This window comes from Mercenaria mercenaria, chromosome 19, assembly GCF_021730395.1.
Source record: "Mercenaria mercenaria strain notata chromosome 19, MADL_Memer_1, whole genome shotgun sequence".
NCBI lineage: Eukaryota > Metazoa > Mollusca > Bivalvia > Venerida > Veneridae > Mercenaria > Mercenaria mercenaria.
In genome coordinates, this window is record NC_069379.1 from 30,849,950 (window position 1) to 30,876,682 (window position 26,733).

Genomic DNA, 26,733 nt, shown 5'->3' on the forward strand with positions numbered 1-26,733 from the left:
TTATACAATTATAACTGGATAATAATTGGAGCACCTTTTTGTTTAGAAAATCATTGAAAACATCCTAATGCTAATTAAAAAGATTTATATTTTTTTCAGTATTTGATAATTTATTCCCAAGGCTCACGATTCTTTTTATTTCTTTTAGAAAGAGAAACATGACTTAATATTAAACAAAGTGTTTGTTTCTAGTAAAAGTTATATTTCTTTTGGTAAAGAAAGACAACATGCTGAAACTATAATTAATTTATTATTAGTGCTAGTCTTACCATCTTTGGACGTTTTAACATTAAGAAACTATTTACATTTATTACGACCAGATTTTTGTTCAGTTTTTCTCTATCGCTTTACAATATTTGTGTATAATGAATATTTTATATACATTTCATGTCAGCTGTTAATGTGCGTTTCCTCCGTTTGTTTTATCCTTTTCGAAGTAATACTTGATTATATCAGTGAATTAAAATTGATAATTTCACTATTTTAATGCATAAATTTCAATTAGAAATTCTTTGAAAATATTTTCCAATGAAGACATAAATGTATATGAATACCTACACGAAAATAACTGTATACGCTACATCGTAATAAAAGGTAAGCTTTTTGGAAACTTCAATTAATTGTTGACAATTTCTATTATAGGTGTCGTGACGTCGCAACATTATGACGTCAGGTTATAATAAATAAGAAGTTGGGCCGGTGGATGTAATTCCGTTAATCCATTTATACAAAAACTGAAAAAAATAAATGAAACATACATATGGAATATATTCTAATAGTACACTATAACAAAAAATGTATTATCTTAAAGTTTATATTATATCGTTCTAAATTACCATATGGTTTCGTACAACGGGTATCAGATTATTGTGAGACAGGTCGAATTTCAATAGCTACATGTATCAACGCCAAACTTACTTTTCTATCAAATTAAAGCTTCTTCTTTTCTAGCCCATATTCAGTCCTTTTAAACAGTATATGTAGTTACTCCTCGACCAAACTTACAATCTATTGACTTTTTGCACGTTGTTTTGTCCTAGGTTATCCACTCAATATCACCGATATTCGTGGTGCTGGAAGTCGCATAGATATCATGGTTAAGGGAGAATGGGTAACAATATGCTACAATGGCTTTGATTTGAATGATGCGACCGTTATTTGTAAAATGTTTGGATTAAAGTAAGTATTAAAAGTGGAGAGTCCCGATCAAAGCTAACTTAAAGTTTACTGTAGAAGAAACAATAGAGCATAGTGGAAATAAAGAGTAAGCTCTTAAAACCGGAAAACCGGTTTTTGGATGTGATTTGCCATTGACCGCCTTTTTTTGTTTTGTCGTTTGATTTTGTCCATATGATTTATTGAACAACCCAACAAAGTTTGCTCGGTTCATTATTTCGATTTAATTTTCGAAACGTGACTTTTCCTAATAAATCTTTTTCTTGTGTTCGCAAGATAATTAAATGAGTAACATATTACAAACACGGCTACAGTAAAATTTTGATATTGTACCTTCTCACAAAATGACTTTTGTATTTAGAATGTCCTAATATTGATTGTTTCAATAATTTGGAAAGGTTTTACTTCTACTCAGAAATGTTTCAACATCACATCATTTTGTAGGTTTCGGTCGTTAGCTGACATCTAATGCCTAAATTGTGTGTGTATTTTTTATTATAAAAGCTACAGGTCATACGGAATATATTGGTATGGAATTGGGCGTATCTTTGTAGACAATTTGATGTGTAATGGCTCAGAGTCACACATAAGTGAATGTAACTACACGATTTCCAACAGTTGTACACGTAGATATGTTTACGTTTACTGTACAGGTAAGTGGTTGCAACAGCAATAACATATACATGGTACGATTAACGACAATATATGCCCCGATAACTTTTTAATTACAAGTGTTATAAACTCAGTAAGGGTGTAGGGATGTTACGCTCCATTATGTGCGTTTCAATCTATTGTGTCCTGAACAACTTAAAAACATTGTGTTGCAGATGTCGATAAAAGAAAAGGTGTCTTATTTTTGAATCAAACGCCATAACAAGATAGTTTAGGTATCCTGATATGATTACATGTATAGTAGTCGCAACTTGACCGCGATGGTTGACCTTAGGCTGATTATTCATATCGATTACTTCATTATAGTAATCAAGGGTGCTTAGTGTAGCCGTGTATATTTATATTGAATTAGAAGTATACACTGCAGTATCAAAGTATATATACTTACATTTGATCAGTTAAAACTTTCCAATACACTAATTTTTATCTACATAAATTTATATTTCCTTTTTCTCGCGCAGCTCGTGTTTTACGTACGCTCCTTTTCAATAATATTATGTATTATAATGCAAAGGTCAACCATCGGGGTCAAGTTGCGTCCACTATAATATATCATTAATTGTTTACCATGTTGTATAGGTATAAAATCCACATGTTTCTTTAAAATAGTCAAGATATGAGTTATACGACCCTCCTACGCCTTAATGGGTTCATCGCTAAGGCGACTTTAACTCAGATTAGGTGAAAATTAGGTGTACCATGCTGATGTCCTTTGTCATAACGTATAACTGATGTGACCTATCTTTCTCATAATATATGAAATTTACGTTAGGCTACCTCGTATAAATGATCAGTGACATGAACAAGACTTAAGAATTCGAAATGAGAACAATCTTAAACTGTATATGCAATTAAATGAATACCATTAATGTATCAAGTTATGCATACGAATTATTTTATTTCTATCAAAACTAATTGAAGACATATGTGTCAATGTCACAGACGTTAAATCCTGTTTATATGTATATAAAGCGTATTACTAGTGATTTTCATTGTAATTTACTAACTTAAACTGTACAAATATTGATAATAATTGAGCACGAAATTTACCTGAAGAAATCCAGTGGTTTACTTTTGCATGGATAGAATCTGAAAATTTCAGGCAAAACACAGACAACAGTACTTTAACTATCTGTAAAATCATAATAGTAAAGTCGTTAAGGTGAACATAATTTATATGATAGATAAAATATATATTTAGTAATCCTTTTCAAAGGTAGTTTCTTATCTGAACTGGTAATAAAAGATAATCTAAATTCTTTATGTCTGATGATCCAGTGCAGCGTGAATATTCATGCACTTTATTGTTATGATATCAGACTCTTTCATTTTTCCGGGAATAGCAAAGTGACATACCTCTCTATATCTTATAGTTATATTTTCAAATTAATGTGTTTTTACCATAACGTTAAGTGGTGACCTGGAAAGATAACATTAAGCATTATCTCTAAAATAAATGATGGGATTATATGTAACATTTGTTTTTAAGGTAACTACTGCAAAAAATAAAAATAGTATGTGCTATCGTGCGTTTTGAGAAGAAAGGCTTGTATTTAAAATGATTCTGACTATACACACAAAAAGTACGCAAAGTAGCTTTTAAAATTAGATGAAACGATTTCCTAACTATTCCAAAACGTTAACTCTCTCTGTCATATTGGTCAATACGATATTTTTTTTTTTATTTATTTGGTTGCCAATGACAGTTTTCGCGCTTGTTACTAGTATTTGTTTGACCCAATTTACAAAATATGTATTATACAGATATATAAACGATTTGACTTTGCTTTTGTAGATAGTTTGAACGATCCTCGTTTCTAAAACATTTTAAGTATTTCATATTGTAACAGCTTGCAAATTAACAGTATGACATAAATTATATTCTAATAAGACGGGTTACCATTATAAAAAAAAATCTAGTCATTTCTTTTGTTTATTTCTGATAATAGTAATCTTAGTAATTCAGACAATGAACCAAAAGGTCTCATTTATTTTTTTATTCGAATTTGTCTATTTAAATCATATTTCGTAGTCATATGAACCAGGCATCATGTGGCTTTTTATGCCATATGTAGTTATAATGTCCTCTGACTAGTCTGTGAGACAAACATTGTTTACATGCATCAAAATATGTTTTGAATGGGGCAAGATAAATTATATATTCTTTTGATCAATTACAGCATACCCATTGAATATAACAGATATACGTCTTAACAGTACTATAAGCAGTCGACAGGGACGAGTAGAAATAGAAGTTGGAGGTGAATGGGGAACAGTATGTGAGGACAGTTTTGGACCTACAGATGCATTAGTAGTGTGCCGAATGCTTGGATTTAATATATCGTACTCGTGGGTTTTACATTATATGCTTTATGGCATAATATTCGTTTACATTTAACAGATTTGTATGGTGTACTGACTGAGATGACAACTTTGGTTATACAGAGGCGTTTGTTGTATGTAAAATGTTTGGCATTAATGCCTCGTACATGTGCTCGTGTATTTCACACTGCATGTCATATTTCATATTAACTGTAATGGATGCCAGCAAATTGACCAATACCACTACAGATTTATATCTCTATTTTTATGTAAATTTTGAAGACGCAATTTTATTTGCTTTATCAGTTTCAACGTTTTAATTTTGACTTTGGTGAGCTTAATAGCATTTTAACACAAGTTGGCAAAAACGAAACTATAATAAATGGGAAAACAGGAAGCTATTACTACTTCCTGACGAATTCTTGACCGCTGTAATTGAAGGTTACTTTCATGTAATTTCTAAAAATGCAATAATCAGAAACATGAGCAATGTTTTCGATTATATATATAGGTTCAGAAAAGCAATCGGTCATGTTTTTTTTGTAATTACCTGTATAGGGTTATCACAGTTTGTGCATAACGTATTCATATACATGTGTAATGACGAGGCGTTTTCTTATCACTGTGAGCCATCCCGCTTAGCTCAATAGAGAGATCGCAGATCTGCAGATCTCATGGTCGCGAGGTCGAGCCCTGGGCGAGGCGTATGTTCTCCGTGACGATTTGATAAAAGACATCGTAACCCAAATCATTCGTCTCCCATCGCTGATCCATGTGGAGAAGTTAGCTGTTACTTGCGGAGAACAGGTTTGTACTGGTACATGAACATTGGTTATGGCTAGCAAATTGTCCATTAATTACGTGAACCCCGGTTCTCGGTCAACAAACTAGGATTACTTATCGATAAACTAGTTTTTTTAACGTAAAACTAGGTTTTTCAAATACTAACCTATATTTTCGAGTGACAACCTGAGATACCGGGCGTAAACTATGGTTTACGCACGTGAACCCAGGTTTGCGTTCGATAAATTAGGTTTCTCGATTGAACTATGTATTTCGGTCGTTATCCTAAGTTTACGAGCGTGAACTTAATATATTTACGAGCGTAAACCTGGGTTCACGTGCGTAAACCATGATTTACGAACGTGAACCCATGATAACGACCGTGAACTTGCGTTTTTCATCGTAAACATGGGTTTACGATCGTAAATACAGGTTCACGCTCGTGAACATAAGATGACGACAGAAATTCATAGTTCAATCGAAAACCCTAGTTTATCGAACGTAAACCTGGGTTCACGTTCGTAAACTATGGTTCACGCTCGTAAACCCAAGTTAACGGTCGTAAAATAGGTTCTCCCTTGTAAACATAGGTTCACGTCCGTAACCTATAGTTCATGGCAAGCCAATTATCCAGTAATTACGTTCTTGGTCGAAAAACTAAGATTATAAAATATTAACCTATATTTACTAGCGAAAACACAGGATAACGGTCGTAAACCAAGGTTTACGTTCTTGAACACATATTTACGTTCCATAAACTAGGTTTCTCGATTGAATAATAAATTTCGGTCGGTTGCCTAAGTTTACGAGCGTGAACCTAGGTTTACGGGCGTGAACCAGGGTTCACGAGCTTGAACCATAGTTTACGAACGTGATTCTAGTTTTACGTCCGATGGTCATAGTTTTGTTCGAGAAATCTAGTTTCACGCTCGTAAACATAGGTTCACGCCCGTAAACCTACGTTCACACACGTAAATATATGTTAATGACCGTAAACTATGGTTTACGGCCGTCAACCTAGATTCATGCACGTATCTATGCTTAAAGAAATCGTATCTATGATTTACGAGCTAAAAAATTCGGATCATCACTCTGACCTTGTTGAAACCGTTTTCAGATCCCCGCAGCGTTCATTGCGGTGTTGTAATTGGCTATGCTATAAAATCACAGATACTGGTACTAAAGCATAGTTACAAATCGATAAACACGGTTTTTTTTAAGGTAAACTGTAGCTCACGGCCGTAAACTTTGGTTCACGCTCGTAAACATTGGTTTTCGACCGTAAACATGGGTTTACGGCCAAAATATACCAAAATATATAGTTGATTTGATAATCCTAGTATATCAATCGTAAACCATGGTTTACGTTCGATAATCTATGTTTCTCGATTGAACTATGAATTTCGGTCGTTATCCTATGTTTACGAACGTAAACTTGTGTTACGAACGTGAACCTACGCTTACGAGCGTGAAGTAAGGTTTACGACGTTATCCTACGTGTTCGCCCGAAAAAAAAAGGTAAGTATTTGAAAAACCTGTTTTTACGTTTGAAAACGTAGGTTCACGTTCGAAAATATAGGTTCATGGCTGTAAACCCATGTTCAAGCCCGAAATTCTATTTTGATTTTATAATCCTAACTTATCGACCGTAAACCATGCTTTACGTTTGATAAACTAGCTTTCTCAATTGAAATATAATTTTCGGTCGTTATCATATGTTTACGATCGTTATCCTATGTTTACGCTCGTAAACTCTGGCTCACGTTCGTAAACCATAGTTTACGAACGTGAACCTATGTTTATGAACGTGACATTGGGTTTACAATGATCGTGAATCTACATTTACGAGCGTGAACTATGGTTTACGGCGTTATCCTATGTTTTCGCTCGAAAATATAGGTTAGTATTCGAAAAACCTGGTTTACGTTCGAAAAACCTGGTTTATCGATTATTATTCCTAGTTTTTTAACCGTGAGGGTTCACGTTATAATTGGTCAATTGGCGTGCCATAACTGGTTGGGTTAACTACCCGCCTTTACACAAAACTGAAATAATGTTAGAAAACGGCGTTAAACCAAAAACAAACAACTATCAATGTGGATTCTTGGTTTGTTAAAAAGATAGATATATAAACATCATTTCTACAGTATCAGTGATTTAATGAGACGTTAAATAAATTGCTTATCTCAATTAAAGGAAACATTTCTATATACATCGAACTCAGTCAATGGCATTTGCTGACAAAAAAAAAAATAAACGTTCGAGGAAGTACTCTGACAACTTTATCATAAAGTGTTTTTATTTATTTTACAGAAACGTTCTATATTATGGTAGAGCTTACTTTGGGCCCGGAAGTGGACAGATATTTGTTGATGATCTTGCGTGCAGTGGTGATGAATATCACCTCAATGAGTGTTATTATATACCTGAGCATAATTGTGGGCATTATGATGACGTTTCAGTAATATGCTCTGGTAAAGTACCACAGTACTACTGTTTGTAGCTCGAATTACCCTTTCGCCTTATCTAAAATCGACACACTTGTACCCTTATGTCACAAAAGCAGCGATGCTGAAGCTATGTTTGGAACTCGTCTAATAATTATACAGGTAACTCCGCCTTTCCGATATGAGTAAAAAATTCCGAATTAACTTGTTTACATTGGTTAAGTGACCGAGAAATGATGATGTAAATACTGTTCGAACGGGTGTTTCACCAAATTGTAACAGATATACTAGATCTAATCTTCATTTAAAATTTAAATGAATCTTGTCACAATGCACACTACATTTAGGTAGGGTCGATGTGAAAAAGGACACCTTTTTATACATTACAGGCCTTTTTCTGCCTACATTTCAGTAACTTTTGTGCAGACTTTTCTATTTAAATAATGTTTTCACAATAACTATAAAACGTAACTGACTCGAGATGTTGGATTTGCTCATCATTGATTGAAGGGCATAAGTTCGATTCCCGGAACCGACCATGCCTCTTTAGTTGAAAAAAAGTCGGCAGTTTCTTACGGAATATGTGAGTCTTAGTCTAACTGATTTGACGCGATCCTAGGAAACAGTTACGAGATATTTTCGAGAAATTGTCATTGCTAGATTTGGGTTTAGATGCTAATATGAGTTAAGTTCAAATAAAACTTACATGTATCAAAAGGTAGTCCAAATAATTGTACTCAAGAGTTGAATAAATATCGTTATATTTTTTGATTGGTCGATATCCCCTTAAAGTAGACAACGTAAAATTTCGAAATGTAAAATCGGTATACCCAAGATCTCATTATTTAGACTAATCAAAAGGGGAGATTAAATTCCTCCACTCTATGTAAAAGTTATCATAATTTCCCCTTAACACGATTAACGTTACACATAATGTGTAAGCAATAAAACCAATGACTTTAAATGACGGTGTGCTCTTACTTATCCTCGATTGTTTTGGTCCTTTAGAGTGACAGTCACATATATAACAAGAGCTGTCTCCATAGGATGACACATGCCCCCGATGGCACTTTGAATGAATAGTTATGGCCGATGTTAGAGTTTAGGACCTTTGACCTACGGACCTGGGTCTTGCGCGCGACAAGTCGCCTTACTGTGCCACACATTCATGCGTAGTTATTTTAAAATCCATGCTTGAATGACAAAGATATGGACCGGACATACCCATCATTGCACTATCATGAAATATGACCTTTAACGTCTAAGTGTGTCCTTGACTTTTGAGCTACGCACCTGAGTCTTGCGCGCGACACGTCGTCTTACTGTGGTACACATTCATGCCCAATAATTTTAAAATCCATGCATGAATGACAAAGATATGGACCGGGCACGCCCATCAATGCACTATCATGAAATATGACCTTTAAGGTCTAAGTGTGACCTTGACCTTTGAGCTACAGACCTGGGTCTTGCGCGCGACACGTCGTCTTACTGTGGTACACATTCATGCCAAGTTATTTGAAAATCCATCCATGGATGACAAAGATATGGACCGGACACGAAAATTGCGGACAGACCGACAGACGGACAAACGGTTCAAAAACTATACGCCTCCCTTCGGGAGCATAAAAACAAACTGAACGTAGAATTATTTTGCCTTATGTGAGTCTATCAGTGGTTCTTTTCAAGAACGAAGACAAGGCTTATCAACTGCCTGTATGTGAATAACTGAAGTAGTGTTTAAACGACTTCATATAAATCCATCATGATACACGTAAACCCCACCAATAAAATAAAAATAAAATAAAATAAAAGTAGATCTAAAATTAGTTAGATTTGCGATAGTGAAGCTACAGAAGACTCTGCAAAAGTCTGAATATCAAATAAATCAGTGTTTATGGATCTACAAGTGTTACGTAGCTTGAAGGTTCAACGAAATAAATTTCTGTAAAACCTTGTATACCTTGCGTGGTGGGAAATTTTGTCGATAATAATTGTCATAACAAACAAAAAGTGCTGTTTTCATTTGAACGTAGTTGAACCATTCTATATACTACTTTTAAAACATATCCATTATCACCTTATTGCATTTTACAACGTATGAAGGTACGGCACTACTTCAAAGACAGAGTCAGAGCGCGCGCTTTGTGTGACGTCAAGATAAAGATAAAAAAGTTTCACGACAAGGTTAATGAATAATTTATTGTGGATGAGGCGGGGTTAACCTGTCAGAATTACTCCAAAAATAGCCCAAGCTTCACAGTTTCTGTGACGTAAACGTGCAACTCTATCAATCTGAAAAAAGTTGAAGGGGCAATTTGATCTGCAAACAGTAGTATTATGCAATTGATTTATTAATGGCAGCACCTTTATAGTAAAGTAGTCTTTAAGCAGACGTATTGTCATGTAATCTAATGCATACATGATCAGATATACCATAAACTCATTATGTTAACAAAATCTACCACAACGTTGTAGCATTCATCCTTCCACCCTTCATACCAATACATGTATCTATCAGACTAAATTGGTATTTGCATTCACTCTCACTCTGACAGCTGTGAAGTACATCTTATTTTCACAAGTACTTATTTTTCACATATCGCTCCTTGGAACGAATTGTTTGGTTACATTGCACGCTACCTGACAAAACAACTTCAAGCTGGCTGAGTGCGATGCAGATTAAATATCCGTCCTGCGTTCGATGCTTTTGCTTTTTACATGTTTTACTAACATTTTGAAAATTGCAAGCAATTAATTCATTCAAGTCTGTACATTACGAATATTATCAAGCTTTATTATTCGCTCTTCAGAGTTACTATCATTTCCAACGTACTCTTAGTCCTGCTTTCCAAGTAGGATAGTCTGTGTGTATGCATGCGTATGTGCGTGTGTGTGAGTGCGGCGTGCGATAGAGAGAGAGAGAGATGCACAGATGTATTTACTACCTCTACAACACAGACAATAGTATAGCTGAACTAATATACATGTATGTCAGATAAGGGAGTATTATTCATGAGATGCAAAGTTACTTAATAATTTCCGCAAGACAAACGTTGTTTACTTGCATTGTGAAAATCTTTGAATTTGATTCATCAAAATACATGTATATAAAACTGTCTATTCCTTTCCAATTTTAGAACATCCTTTTAACATCCGTCTAAACAGTACTGTAAGCAGTCGACAGGGACGAGTGGAAGTAGAAGTTGGAGGTGAATGGGGAACAGTATGTGATTACAGCTTTGGACCTACAGATGCATTAGTAGTATGTCGAATGCTTGGATTTAATGTATCGTACTCGTGAGTTTACAATACGTACCTTATTTCATTTTAATTGTTTACAGAAGAGATTAATCTGAGAAAGTATTTTGTTAACTGCGTTTCTCTCTACATGTTGACAAAGAATATCACAGGTAATAATTATTGCCAGGTAGTTTTGCCCCTTTTGCCTCAGCTGGTTACTCGTCCAAATATATCTCCGTATTGTACAGAACAATGTTTAATAACCTAATAATATTTATATATATCCAAAATGTGTTAATGTCTTTAAGATAAGAAAAATAATATTAGAAGAACCAGTAAATGGGTGAAAAAGACAACAGGAAATGAAAAACAGAAAACAGCCCGGCAATTACGGGAATAATATATATATATATATATATATATATATATATATATATATATATATATATATATATATATATATAGTAACGGTGCCCTGACAAAACTGTCATCATTTGTTTTTATTGATTTTACAGAAATATTCTTTATTTTCGTAATGCTTACTTTGGACAAGGAAATGGAGCAATTATTTATAGTAATCTTGCATGCAGTGGTGATGAATTTCATCTCAGTGAGTGTAACTATTCACCTGCCCATTACTACTGTGGACATCAAGAAGACGTATCAGTTATATGCTTTGGTAAATTACTTTAGCATTACGCTTTTGTAAATATAACAATTCCATTTTTATATCAAAAAATTATACATGCAGACGAATTTTAATGTGCTCTATTCATTATCCAAAAACAAATACAAATAATTGCAATATTTACTTTTTTAAGTGAATATAACTGTCATTTATATACAGGCCAAAAACTGTTTTAACATAAAAATTAACTATTTACAACCGAAAATATTAATAGTAACAGATAAATTTATAAAAGTAAATATTCACATTCTTTAATAATGTTTAAAAGCCGTAAAGGCAAACTTAATACGCAATAACAATTCGAATCCTCTCCCGGTCAAATTTAAATTCCAAAATATTTCACACACAATCCAAATTGAATTTAGTATATTCAAATAAAATAAATTGTCTCCGTAAAGATATTTTATTCAAATCCACAAAAAATGTAAATACTTGAAATGGTTAATGTACGTACAGGTAATATTTTATAATTATGAAATGAATAAAAGTTTTCCAATGAAATTAAACTGTAGATTCAGTCATGTATCTTGGAAAATACCAGAAAGTTCCAGATTTTACATATATCACTTATATCTAAAAAATAATCATCTGTACTTTTCTAGGACAATTAAGACTGAATATTTATAATATGTTTATCGGTGTGGTAAAACATTCCGGAACAATAATTTCCTTGGTAAATTACTGTAACATTATGCTTTAATTTTAACATTTTATTTCTAAAATGGAAATGTTTCTATGCAGAAGAATTGTATTGTGATTTAATACATACATTATCGGAAATAAATGTATATATTTGTGTTATTTGCATATTGATTTAAGTAAAAGAAGTAAATATAACTGTCATGTCATAAAATGCCAAAACTGTTTCTAATATAAGAAATAATTATTTACAGTCGGAAAAGTAATATCAATTCTAATGACAGAAACTTAGCAAGATTCCATTGTATATATTTATTGTTACGTCTAAGGGTAACAATAACTTGTTACTTAAAATACTTACGATAACAGTAAAACAAATCAGCAACTTTTAATAGAAAAGTAACAACCCAATTACCCACCAAGTGCAAATTAGCCGTAAAGTCAAATCTAATACACAAGTAAAATGTTTAAAGATCTGATTATTTGTTTACAGAGGATCTTGATGTAACAGACGCTAGACTTGTAAATGGGACTGGTCCTTTCGATGGCCGAGCGGAGATTAAAGTAAATGGTACTTGGGGTACTATATGTGATCAGAATTTCGATATTTTATATGCAAACGCCTTTTGCGACATTCTCGGAAAACGGTGAGTTTCTCAAGTCGAAACGAATGAGGCAGTTCAATATTTGCTTCTTGCTAAATGTTGCCTTATTTAAAGTAGTTAAATACTCATAACGCCTTTGTTTACCATGCAGCTGTAGAATATGTTAAGTTCTTGTAGCATCGTTTGAAAACTGGATTTGAATTTGTTCTCCACGGTGTCCGTTTTTTTTGGGATTTACTGTACTATAATTGTGTTTCAAAAATTGGCAAAAGTTTAAATGTTAATCAATATTGAAGAAGATTTTATGGATTCTGTTGTCTTTGTTTACGTCCTTTTTAGCTATCAATTAACAATTTCGTATTATGTAAAATTAATGCTTTTCTAATCATTTGATTATTCATAGCATCTAGTTCAACAGCATGGCATTGCATGCCTAACGCTTTTGAAAATTTTCTATGTATCGTATATTGATTAAAGGAGTGTTGTTAAATGAAAAAGTGTCAACGCTCGGAAACAATGTGGAAAGGTTTATCTGTTGCAATTATTATGTAATGAAAGCCCTTTCGAATGTGTTGAAAGAAAGGACATATATCTGGAGACGTGCAGCTTTCGGACTGTTGTAAATTATTTTTTAAACTTATTGTAATACTACACTTTTCTGTTTATCCTAGGGCCACGCAATACTTTACTAGCGCCAGATATGGTCAAGGCAGTGGTATAATGTATACCATTTTTTGTTCAAGTAGTTATATCAGTAGTTGTCGATATGAGATAGCGGACAGATGCACCCATGAGCAAGACGCGTCTGTCGTATGCAACGGTATGGAATGGTCAAATTCATCCTTCGTTGTATCATTATTTACAAGTATTGTAAGGAATATTTTTCTTTTTATAATGAAATATAGGAATGAAGAAACAACATATGTAAAACATGTTTTACTCTTATTTTGAAACATATTTATGATACAGATAATATGCCATCGTTTTATTTTACGACACATGATCGGAAGGATCGTTTTTAGTAAAAAGTTTTCATTACGTTCACCTGCAGTATTCAGAGATAAAGTCCTTTAAAATATCAATCAATTGTATCGTGTTTGTAAGCACGAGAATATTGAATATTAATCATATAATGTGTCTACATTAACCACATTGAAGTAAACCGATTACAATGATTATGCTTTTTTTTCAATTTACGAATGACACCATATTACGCTTAAATATTAAGATTGTGGCGAACCGGACAACTCACACTGGGGAGTAGACTACTTTAGTATTAATGGATCAACCTTATATGCAGACTGCTCATATTACAAGTCATATGTTGGTACCCTAACACTGACTTGTAACAATGAAACCAACCAATGGGTAACAGAAGGTGAATGCAGAGAATACAGTACGTACTGCAAAATAATTATAAACTTTTCTTCTATGATCTCTTCTAAAAAAGGAAAGTAATATCTATAAAAAATATTTTGTTCTGACATATGATATATATAAAGGAAAACCAACTGGGAATAAACTAGCAACTGTTACAACTAACAATTTTTGTTTAGATTAACATTCTATTTCCCTTTAAAATGAAATCACTATTTTCAGTGTCTAGAATAAAATGTAGTGTTCTATTAGGGAGAGCGTTATGTAAATCTTTCTGTTTTCAAAACTGACCACGAACATGTTCACGTCTAAATGCATCAAGGTTTACCAAAATTTGCGAAGCGTAAACATATTTAGCAATTCACCACAAAAACGAGGTATCAACACAAGGTAAACATATTCTGCATTTATCTTGATTTAGAGAAACATGCGTTAAAAAGAGCGTGTCATAATGGCAGTGGATTTTCTTTCATATAACATTTGCTCGGTACCATAATCAATGAGTACCATGTGTACAGTTGTACACGTACTTTACACAATTACGGAAAAATGCCTTAGTGTTGAGACAGTGGTAAGATTTAATGTTGCATCAAATTCTATGTCTCACGATTAATCATTTATATATATCGTCAGAATATGTTTTAAAGCCTTTCTTGATACTTTAATGTTTTTGAAGGTTATCCGCTAGCAATAACCAATATTCGTCTTGTTGGCGGGGAGTCTATATCACGTGGACGTGTAGAACTCTATTCAATGGATACATGGGGAACAGTTTGTGATCATGCATTCGGAATGAACGAAGCAGAAGTAATTTGTTCAATGGCTGGTTTTCCGTAAGTAAACATGTTTGTATTTCAATCGATAAATGTGTATACTTGTTATTTTGCATATACAAATTATATTTTGTTACGGTCGCTTATACAAAGCCTGAATCCCACCACAAGCAGTTGGAATTTTTCATCATAAAATCATATCCTCTTCAATGTCTCTTACGCCCAAAACTCGTGAGATATGAACTCGTCCGGGCTGTGGACTTTATCTCCAGCCGAAAATGGCACTTTCTATGTAAAATTGTCTTACACGTCATCATAAATGTTGAATTCTCTGAAGAGTGAAATGTTTTGGTGGCTTATATATAGCCCGTACGTTTAAAGCCAACCTCTGACAACTGCGTCATGATATCTTTCTAGTAGATTTTTCTAAAGAGAATTTTCATTGACATAATGTTTTTTTTTTCAAAACATTTTAGCCTGTGACATTAGCTTTTCATAAGCACCGTGTAAGTAAGTAACATTTCAAAAAGAATAACACAGAATATTATTTTATTTTTAGAACGGGTCTTTCCTACGCTGTATAATACAATTGTACTGTGTGAGAATACTATGTGCGAAACTGTTTTTAAATCTTGTATTTGCGCAGATTTCATATACATGTAAAAGGTGAAAGCAAGTTGCTTATACTTTTATCGAGTATAGGCCTGTAATATCAAGAATAAGTACATTGTATGAAATATTATGGTAAAATATATTGAAACGAAATCGACACTTAACATGCTGAAAATAAATGTTGCAACATATGTATTTCAAGTAAGAAATTAAATGTAATCAATAACTGTTTTACTTTGGCTTGCTTAAATATAGAGGAGCAATAGCCTTCTATCCTGGTGCCCATTTTGGAGAAGGATCTGGACCTATTTTTGTTGACGACCTCAACTGTGATGAAAATGCGACTCACATCAACAATTGCTCTTACGTGACGTATGACGACTGTAGTCATTCAAATGACGTCTCCGTTGTTTGTACAGGTACGGAGTTCAAATTATACTATGGAGCTAAACCTTAATGGAATATTGATAATTGTTCTGACTAGTTTGATGAATTATGTCGTGTGCTATTTTTTGTTTGTGTAATACGTCAGTCTCTGAAAGAGCGGGCGTTTCACGTGAACACCCGTAGCGGGCGGGTGGCGGGGTATTCAAAAACATGTCCGCTCTCTTTGACGACCAGTTTTCATTCGATCTTCACCAAACTTGCTGACAATGTTTGTGGGCATATTATCTCGGACAAATTTGATATCCAGCCATTCAGTCCTGGATTATGGCCCTTGAATTACTAGAAAAACTGCGAATTTAGCCTTGTCCGCCCTCTATGTTGAACGCGTTTTATCCGATCAAATGACTGTGAGCTTAACATCCCGACCAAGTTCGATAACCAGCTAACTCGCCTAAGGCACTCTTGGAGTATGGCCCTCGAATTTCTCAAATTCTGCGAATTCAACAGTTTTGATCCGATTGTCAATTTTATACAACATGAAACCTTACAAATACCTTGATTCCTTCTTACTCTTTATTTTTGGTTAACAAGGCATACAACATCGACAGTATTACCTTTATGATACGTAATTTAAAATTTAGAAGGGGGTATTTTGTGACAATCTGACACTATTGCATTTAAATTTGTATAACATAAAATATGTTGATTAATAATAGATTAAACATGCTTGTTACATTTAGGCTGCGGAAACGCGATACCTTCAAACGGATATAGTAACTCAACCATGTCAAACGAAGGAGCTGTAATAAGAATATATTGTAATGAAAACTATAATCTTATTGGAGATTCTATAATAACTTGTCAAGATGGCGCATGGAATGACCAACCTACTTGTAAATTAATAGGTAATTTTCAATTTTAAAATCAATTAGTGTTGGGTTGATTGATAACAATTATAGAATTTTATAGAATCAGCGTTCAAGTGAAACTATTTACACTAATGCTGTATCACAATATGGTGACATAAACAGGTGATATCTAGTATATAACATATTTTTTATCCAAACATGAGTGCTATTGACTATAATTTTTTGTCCTTTTATGACTTAGACACTAATCACATATTTGAATGAACATGGTATCTTAGAAATCTGTCTGATCTGCTTGTGGTATTATATATAGCCACAATGTTAGAATCGTTCTCTGCAGACTAACATAGATTTCTCATCTACCATTAAATTGAAATTGTGCTATTCGGGTAAAATTTTAATTCATGTCAGTGTTGCGAAAAATTTTAAACATCGTACAAATGTTCAATTCATTTAAAGGCCGTGTTTTGAAATAGAATGTTGCATTCGTGAAAATGATACTGATATAAAGGTAGAACACGGAATGAAGTGCAAGGCCAAAATGGAAAATGGAGCCTGACACATTTCGCTTATTGATACTTCTATTGTTTCACTTGAAAATTGAGTACCTTTAAGAAATTTTACAAAAATACCGTAATTGATATAATTTTTGATTTTCTTCTTTTAAAAAAAGACTGTGGAGACCCAACCCCGGAAAATGGGTTCCGAAATGAGTCAGATTCAACTAATGGAGCTGTTGTAAATGTTTGGTGCAAAACAGGGTATACAATTCTTGGTAATGCGATCATAATTTGTCAGGCAAATGAATCGTGGACTGACAGCCCAGTATGTGAAATTAACGGTATGAATTTATCTACACTTTATTTATTTTACTTTTTTATAGCAACTTGGTAATCTAACGCGAATAGATATATTTAGTCCAAATGGCTTATATAATAGAAAATATAGTAAAATAGATGCATTGAAATATTTCAGAAACAAAGGTATATTAGCTTCAGTGAATAAAAGACACAATATACGTGTTTGGTATATATACAATTTACAAAATCTCTAAATTTGATCCGAATAAGAAATTTACAGTACTTTTAGTGTGTTATTTTTACTTAACTTATTCATTTTATCCCATTTGCATTAATTGTTTGTTACAGACTGCGGCCTACCAGAACCAGAAAATGCGGTTGTAACATTATACAATAATAAAACTACATATGGCGAGAATGCAGTAGTCAGCTGTATCCATGGTTACATTCCAGCCGGAAGTTTAACAGTATCGTGTTTGGAAAATGGCACATGGGAAGAGTGGCCTGCCTGTGAATTAATAGGTACTATTTTGACCTAGATAAAATTATATCATGATATTTTTTGTAACCTGGTCCTTCTTAACATATAAGTTAAAGACTGGAAAAGTCCATATGAAGGCCTTTTTTCAAATTGAATATGTTTTGCCATTAACTCATTAATTTTGAACTTGTACTTTTTAAACACACAATAGACAGTCCTTTTTAAATCTGATATAAATCCAGTGGCGTGTCCCTTGAAATGAAAATTACAATTTGCATTACACTCTGTCATCGGAGGTCACTCCCCATTTCACTTGCATTTATGTAAACAACGTCATATTTGAAGATTGCGGAGACCCGACTCCCGAAAGAGGATCCAGGAACAGTTCTGATTCAACATATGGTTCTTTGGTATTTATAAGTTGTGAAACAGGCTACAATATCTCTGGAAATGCGACAATTATTTGCCAAGGGGATGGAACATGGAGCGATATTCCAGTCTGTGATGCATCGGGTAAAATTTCCAGTTTTATTGAATATCAGTTGATATTTGATGTGTTGAAAGAGCTAATTTGAAACTAATGCAAATACTATAGTTATTTTGTTTTGAAGAACATTTACAAACCGGTACGTGTGGAAAAAAAAACACAAAAAAACCCACAAAACAAAAACAAAACAAAAAAAAAAAAGACCGAATGTTTAAAATGTTGAATTTAAAACCATTTAATGTATACAATACTTGAACAGCATATTTCTGATACACTTAAATGCTAATGACGTAGAATTTTGACATATACACTTCAAATCAATGTATCTTATAACAAAGTACATACTATTAAATACTGTGATAGTATTGTACACATTATTGGCAGACATCACGTCAGTGCAGTTAAGAAAACTCATCACCTATCAGTAGGGGATTTTGTTTTGCATGGTGATAATTAATTCACTTGTTTTGATTCATACTGACATGTGCTTACATAAAAAAGTTATACATGATAGTACAGCGCTTTGCAAAATCAAGTATTGTTTTTAGATTGCGGTTTGCTGTCAGTACCAAATGGAAATGTGAATACCTCTCAGGGGACATCGGTGGGTTCTATTGCCACTATAGAGTGCGACAATGGATATGATTTAAATGGTTCATCAATTGCTACTTGTACTGGAACAGGAGAACGTGCTGACTGGAACTATTCTTCAGTTTGCGAATTACAAGGTAAGTCAGACAACTTTTTCAGTAAACCATATATCATGGTGCGTAACCTGGTTGCTTGAATATGTTTCAGGTCACACACAGGTTCGTTTTACCTGGACACCGGTACCGTCCATAATAAAATAAAACTCAACGAACATTCTCGTGTTTGACTTCTTCCTTGATATCCGCAAAAATTGTCTACAACACCTAGATATCCACCAACGGTTCTGTTACATCTTTTTCAAGGACAGAACGGTGATATAATATTCTATGTACTTATAATGGAATGCTTTACCAGAGTATTTCTATATAGTAGACCTGTCGCGAAATTATTGACTCGGCTTATGGTTCCCATTTACACACAGGCGTTGCAATGAGTCGAATTACTGAAACAAATTCTGCAAAGAACTGTGTTAAAGAACGTAAACAAAGTTTATCCATAGCAGTTTATTTCATCGTCTGCATACGTTTCCATTTCGTTAAATATATGGATCGTTAACTCAAAAATGAAAAAAAATATCCAAACGATTTCAATTTATGAATGTAATATAGCGTTTAAAATATAACCTCCTGATGAACTGAACTTTCTCCAAACTTTGCTGTGTAATGCTTTGTTCGAAACTAAATTTTATTCTATGGAATAGTCTTGTTGCTGTAAATATGAAAATATTCCGATTTCACCAATTGTATGATTTGCGAGACCTGTTTCAACATAACGCCAAATATATCATCACGTCTTTGGCATCATTCTCTTATATTTATGAAATTTGTTGTCTCCCATGTTTTTTTGTTTTTTTTGATGAATAAAATTATAGTAATTTACTAACCACTGCTAACGTAGCAATATTTTATACATTTTTTTGACAAAGTAGTGGAACAAATATATTCATTTTAGTTCTTTTTACGCATGTTGTTTACGAGCGCATTAACTGCTTGCTTAATTTGCAATAATCGATACATTTTAAGTGTGCAGTGATCCCACGCCCAGCAATGGACGTACAATTGAGTCTGACGGAACGAAAAGCTACGTTTTTGGAAATACTGCGAAGATTGAATGCAATACTGGATATGAACTCAAGGGAGACAATCTCATAACTTGTAATAATGGAGGTCTGTGGAGTGGTGAACCAACCTGTGATTTATTTGGTAGGGCTCATTCATATGCTTCAAAAGAAGTTAATTCAAAACATATATACAATTTTAATACAAAATAGATTTGTAATTTGATGAAGGTTAAGGTTCTATTTTATTCATTCATTCATATATTCATACGAGTACATTTATTTCCCAAGGTTTTACCTTTACATATTTATATATACAACCGGACTTTTTGGCAATTAAGAGCAAAAGGTTGAAAATGAAATATGTTTGATTTTTTTTAGAAACGTATTTATTTTTTTCGGGCAAATAAAAAGAGTGACGAAAACATAGTTTTTCATTAAAACTACGCAAACTATTCATACAAAAAAAAAACAAAGAAAAATATCAAACAGGGAATGCCACGCACCAAAAGCGCAGCCTCCTCAAAGACATAAAACGCATTGGTGTAAGACATTTAGCATTTAACTAGGGATCTGCTATAAAATGAAATTTCACTTTCCAAATGCCTAGCGATCGATTAAAAACCGCTAATCTACTATGGCACGCTCACGTTTGATTTTTTCATTTCCTGTATTAACTCAGAGAATGAAATAAAACAACTAATGAAAACCTAAAATTACGGCAAAATAAATGGAGTTTGTTTTTGATAGATGAACGTAAGCTTTTAATCAAATTTTACTTGTAATCAATTATTTAGGTCAAGACTGTTGCTGCTTCATTAATATTAACGGTTAATATGATTAAAATGTTTAAATGTCATACATTCTAGAGTTTCTTCTGCAAAACTGTTAAATTGTATTAGTTGGTTTTAACCCATTCGTTAAACATACGACATGCGTTAAATGCATACAATACATTTGCTCTGTTTGTTAACGACATTATAATATTTGATAATTTATTTTTATTAAGATTGTGGACCACCTACTGCTCCAACAAATGGAGACGTTGATGACACTCAGGGCACAAAGTACAATGCTGAAATAAGATTCATATGTGACAAAGGGTTCTTGCTTGTTGGTGAAGAATACTCCGTATGTGGAGCAAACGGGGAGTGGAGTAATGACGCCCCGGCATGTGTGGCTAAATGTGAGTATAATGAAAGTTAGCTTGAGATTAGCAATATGCACATTCAAATTCATCGTCAGCACAAGCGCAGTTGCTTCTGTCTTTAATCTAACACAGTTTTATATTATCATAGACACAACTCCTAGACATTGGCTTGTTTTTATAAATGCATAATTACGTAGTCATTAAGAAGCAGTTAATTGTTAACACTTAACCAAATGTTTCTTCGTATGTTTTTCAAAATGAACATATTTGTTTCATGTAACCTTGATTTCAGCTGCATGTATCTGAATATTAAATTTGTGTTTTAAAAAAGCTCCCCAATGCAATGCTAGTGTTAAATAATAAAATGGGACAGAATGATATTCTGCTTAAATATTATTGTTTTCAGTGGTAATAGTTGTTTTTATTTTGACTCGTTTATTTAAGCTGCTGCTGGTGGATATTGTCAAAATAAAGATTATTGTCTACTTGAGGATTCAAGCTGCATCAACTCTGTCTGTACATGTATTACCGGAATTTATGACACTCGTACAAATAAATGTGATACAAGTGAGTGTTTTAATTTAACAGAAACACAATTGTCTATAAATCATTCGCATATTCTTTTCACTTCATTTATATAATATACATACTGTTATTTTTACACAAATTTTACTAACATAGTTGTGCTAAAGTCTAATTATACAAAATCGTTTGATATTCTCGAAGAGTTTTGTCATTTATATGGTGATATTTGCATTTCGGAATCATCATACCCTAAGGTAAGAAATCATAGGTCGGTTAATATAATGAAAACCAAACTGAATTCAAATGAATATGAATGCTATGTAAACACAAATCTTGTCAAATCAGAAGACGTACCCGGGCTAGCAATCTCTTGTTATATTTAACATTATGTGGCCCGCGAACGCGAGTGTGCATTTGAATTTGTGACTAAATTTACGTAGCTGTTGTACTAACTTCAGTTAGCTAAAGTCATAACATGATGTACATTTAAATACATAGTGCCACTGATGCCATTTGGGACAGACGAAGGTGATATAGCCATACCTAAAACAAGATCTATTTGTGGACCAAAGGTTTCATTTGCAGCAGGGTTTCCAATTTATGGCAAAATGCACACCGACTTATATGTAAGTAAATGCTAATTCTTCTCGCAGATGAACGCAGCGTATGAACAAACGTTTGAGTTGGGGATCAGCAAGTATTTTTAAGACTGATGATCTGTCGAGAAATATCGACACAACCATTTATCAGTATCATGCTTAAGTAATTAAAACATTTTGCCGTATCCATACTGTGTTTGACTTTACGGGCAGAACATTTGCCATTGATTATTTTCAGTTGTTAGGTGAATAGCACTATATGTTTTAAATGAACCATAAACCATCTCAGTCATATTTGTTTTAACTGACAAATATTTTCTGCATTGTCTGTTCTATGCAGCTAGATGCCGATATAGGTAATATTGTATTGACTTGCAATAGCAGACAGTTGGTCAAATAGACTTTGTACTGCTGCTGGGTTACTTCAAAGCTAATGTAAAACACGAGTATATTCTATTCCTAATGTTGTATGCGAAGAAATGTCTGAGAAAACATTAATTTATGATTGTAAAATGAATGTGCTGATGTGTAAAATGATTATTCAGGGAATGATGTTATATCAAATTCAATTTTTTGTAGGTTTGCTCATTTGGTTACGTGAGCTTTGATACTCAATTTAGCAATCCAACATCTCCTAGTAACAGGAGGGCAGTCAAAAGATTTGGTCAGAAGAGATTGTTACTTGCACCTTTTTATGCACCAATAGACCGCAGGAAGTCGGGACCAGTGTTTTATAGAACTTATCACATACTTAATATTAAGGAATTCATTGACAATACGGACATTATTTCGAACATCGAGAATATCGTAAGAAAATTTGGAAATCTTGATTTGTTTCACGCAAGCTTTATTTTGATTGCAACTTGGTATGAGCAAATACCCGCAAGACGTGGATTTGACCAAACAAAGGTTTGTAGTTTTTTTTGACTACTTTTGTCTTAATCATGACCTGTCTCGTTGACTTTAAATATGTATATCTTGAACACGTTTTTAATAACTGTGTGCGTATTCTATAATTATGATACTTGTGAAGTAAATGGTCAATAATTTAAGCAATACTGTATATCATTTGATGCCATGCCAAAAATAAAATCTGCTATCGTAAAAGTAATATATCAGTATTTTGCTTCTATCCCTTTTCCACGACATGATTAGTTGTACATAAATGAACGGTTAATCCAAATATGCATTTAAACTGAAATATAATAAGATTTGTCTTGATATGCAGACGTAAAATATATCAATATAAGAACTAAACTGCATTTTTTCGCAAACCTCTATGTCGTCTTTAATATGATCACAATATAAAGTACATATATTACCTTGAGATTCTCTAGACAAATCCTAACAATGACAAATATCTATTAAAATTAATTGATCTTCAGTTCGAACTGAAAAAAAAACATAGAAAAAAACGTTAATCTGCTGCAAGAGAAATAGTAGTCGTTTTGCTTGCGATTAATACAGTTCTACTATAAACGCGCGCGTTGATAAATGGACAAGGTTATCTCTAACACGAAACATTTTTGTTCGTCAAGAGACACATTTTTCGTTTTACATATATTTTCAAACTTTGATGAGAAAATTAAATTAATGCAAGGAACGAGAGACTAGGCATAAGAAAATTGAATTATATTTTGTTAATTGTTTGATGCATTCTTAAAAGAGTTAGTTCAATTAAACATATGAACTAAGGTCAATGTTTATTTCTTGTATGTTTTGTAGCTGTGACACTGCATGGATTTACTTTTCCAACGTTTATATATCGACCTATATACACATATACTCGATTACATACTTCTCGACAAACATACATTAATGAACAAAGCATTGATCAGGTCTGCTTCAATCACATGCAAAAACTGTATCATCCTACTCCTTACTCTCTTATTTGTTTCGTTCTTGACAGTAGAAATACGATTTGTTTCCTTATGTAAAATGGCCGCCATGAGTTCTCACTTAAACCGATCAAATACAATCGCCAAAACAATATCGTTTGTTTGTAAAATGACAAAAAATATTTTGCGTTATCTATGTTAAGACAATACAGTATTAAAGAAAACGTCTAGATAGATCGCTATATTTAAGGACGAACCTGTTATTTTGCCTATGTATTTTTCTTTTCTTTTCAGACAGCAACGTTTCAAGTTGTGTTAGCATCAGACGGAAAATCCACGTACGCCTTTTATATTTACGGAAATGGTATGATGAACTGGGTAAATAATCTTTCCACACGTCCTCCCATCTGGATTGGAGAAACAGTGGATACATTGACCTACTCGCATCCGTTAGCTTTTTCTAATGCAGCTTTCAGACTAGATGTTAAACTGACCGTTTCAAAGTCCGAACGAGGTACACTAACTTTTAAGAATTATGTTAATGTTGCGACAAATTTATCTAAAATATATAATACATGTTATTATACATACAATTAGATAGATAGATAGATAGATAGATAGATTCTTCTAGATACTGCAAATCAAAGTATCAAATGCTAACCTAACCCACTAGATAATTATGAGAAGGGTAATATCAAATTAAATTCGTAAATTTCACCAACAGTTTAAGGGAGATAATAAGATAACAATAACTTGAATGCATTAGAATTTACATAATTGTTGATAACATTAATTGTACTCGGAACATTACAATTTGTAGTCTCAGTTTAAACGTAACTGAGCAAGGTTTTATAAAACAAAATTCGGAAGCTAGACGTGTGGAGTTAATAAACAAGGAGGAAATACTATTCAGACATTTAAACGCAACTTAGCTCCGAATTCCAGGTTTCAAGAAATACTGTTCTTTTTAGTCTTTAAGACTGTCATATTTGTTCATGTATATAAAAAAAAATTTCAGATGTTTCGGGACTAGTCGTGAGATCACTAAATACACAAGGAAAGAAACACGAAAATGCTGCTGTTGACTGTATAAGATGGTATAATGACAACTACAAAGAGAAACAGCGCATTGCTTACATCGCCAGTATTGCGCCCAAATGTCCTTGTGATATACGCCTTTCACGATTTGATCCTTGGTTTTGGATGATTGGACTCTACAGATGGCACCGATATTTGAATTATAAATGTGTAGATATGCTGCACGTTGGAAATTTCGGACATTATGGAAAGGCAATGATTCTTTATCTTGTATTTGCGTAATGACTAGTGTAAACTGAATAATTTTATTTAATAGCCAAGATTTTATGTTTTGTGTAATTGAAAGTACGAATAGAGATCAAAATTAAATAACAGTAACCTTTTAAAATATCACAGGTAACCTAATCATTTACACTTTGTTTTCAACATATGCATTATATGTTATCTAGTCAAGTTTTGTTTCGTTTAGGTCACATGTTACACCGATGCATTAACAAATTACAATTATATTTTCTAGTATAATAATTGTTTTCTTTTAATGATGAATTCAACACACATCGCTGGGGGACAAGTGACTGAAGTCTGTGGTGGCCTTAACCACTCGCCACACAGAGCCCTTTGAAAGCTGTCAATCGATGTTGAAGTAAATACCTAATAATAGATTACATCTATAATTGCATTATTTAGTCATGTTGTTACGACTTGAAAACTTGGTTATTGATATACGAAAGACCACTTGCCGGTAATTTTCACCTGTATAACTCACGGCACCCTTCTGAACACATATTAAACGACGTGGAGCCGAAAACTAAATGTTGTGTATTGTCAAATTATTGCCATCTCTACTACGAACTGAGGCCGACAGGACTTTGTTATAAGACATCACCGTATAATTTTGGTAAGCTCATTTATTTATGTTTGCTCTTTTCTTTCGAATTAACTTAATGACTCTGATAAATCACGAAATGACAATCACTAATAATATTTAATATTTTAAGTAAATTTCAAATTATACAACTCCAGTATTCTTGTTTTTCCGAAACCACACATACGTTTAAATGAAGTCAGGTTCACGGGCGATGACATTTCTTTTGTTTCGACCTAGAAAGACTGCTACTATAGTTTGTCTTTGTTTGAGAAAAAGACTTTTTAGAATCGAAATTGAGTATGCTCAATGTACCACACCCGTGTTTAGCTTAAATAAATATGCTTAAAATCGATTTTACAATGCAAGATATTTCCTCGTAGACGTTTCACCTCTTTTTTTTATATTAATAATGTTAAAACACGATTTTTCTATGCATTGTTTCGTAATTAATTTATATATTAGGCATTTATTAAACTAATTGCAGCAATACAGTGTTAAGAGTCCATGTCTCCCCAACTGATAGTGCCCAGATTCAGTGATAAAAGTAGTTTTGTGTTTTAGGCATGAATTTTCTACATTAGGTACCTCAGTGTTGTAATATACGCTTTTATTTAGTTTGACTGCCTTTTCTGCACATTTTGATCTT

General features: G+C 33.2%; 1 protein-coding gene across 1 annotated transcript in view; it reads left to right on the forward strand.

Moving 5' to 3' along the window:
* Positions 1–1,738: 1,738 nt before the first annotated feature.
* The window catches only part of LOC123541978 (uncharacterized), a 35,247-nt gene continuing 10,252 nt past the window's right edge, over positions 1,739–26,733 (forward strand). Inside the window, exons 1-23 of the mRNA XM_053531272.1 lie at positions 1,739–1,829; positions 4,029–4,197; positions 7,267–7,427; positions 10,541–10,700; positions 11,159–11,322; positions 12,464–12,617; positions 13,247–13,395; positions 13,804–13,971; positions 14,629–14,785; positions 15,593–15,756; positions 16,465–16,629; positions 17,267–17,434; positions 17,742–17,915; positions 18,220–18,387; positions 18,910–19,089; positions 20,035–20,214; positions 21,079–21,255; positions 21,664–21,786; positions 22,243–22,370; positions 22,923–23,252; positions 24,476–24,695; positions 25,200–25,471; positions 25,907–26,117. Coding sequence (XP_053387247.1) covers positions 1,739–1,829; positions 4,029–4,197; positions 7,267–7,427; positions 10,541–10,700; positions 11,159–11,322; positions 12,464–12,617; positions 13,247–13,395; positions 13,804–13,971; positions 14,629–14,785; positions 15,593–15,756; positions 16,465–16,629; positions 17,267–17,434; positions 17,742–17,915; positions 18,220–18,387; positions 18,910–19,089; positions 20,035–20,214; positions 21,079–21,255; positions 21,664–21,786; positions 22,243–22,370; positions 22,923–23,252; positions 24,476–24,695; positions 25,200–25,471; positions 25,907–26,117 — 4,033 coding nt within the window. The remainder of the gene's footprint in view (positions 1,830–4,028; positions 4,198–7,266; positions 7,428–10,540; positions 10,701–11,158; positions 11,323–12,463; positions 12,618–13,246; positions 13,396–13,803; positions 13,972–14,628; positions 14,786–15,592; positions 15,757–16,464; positions 16,630–17,266; positions 17,435–17,741; positions 17,916–18,219; positions 18,388–18,909; positions 19,090–20,034; positions 20,215–21,078; positions 21,256–21,663; positions 21,787–22,242; positions 22,371–22,922; positions 23,253–24,475; positions 24,696–25,199; positions 25,472–25,906; positions 26,118–26,733) is intronic.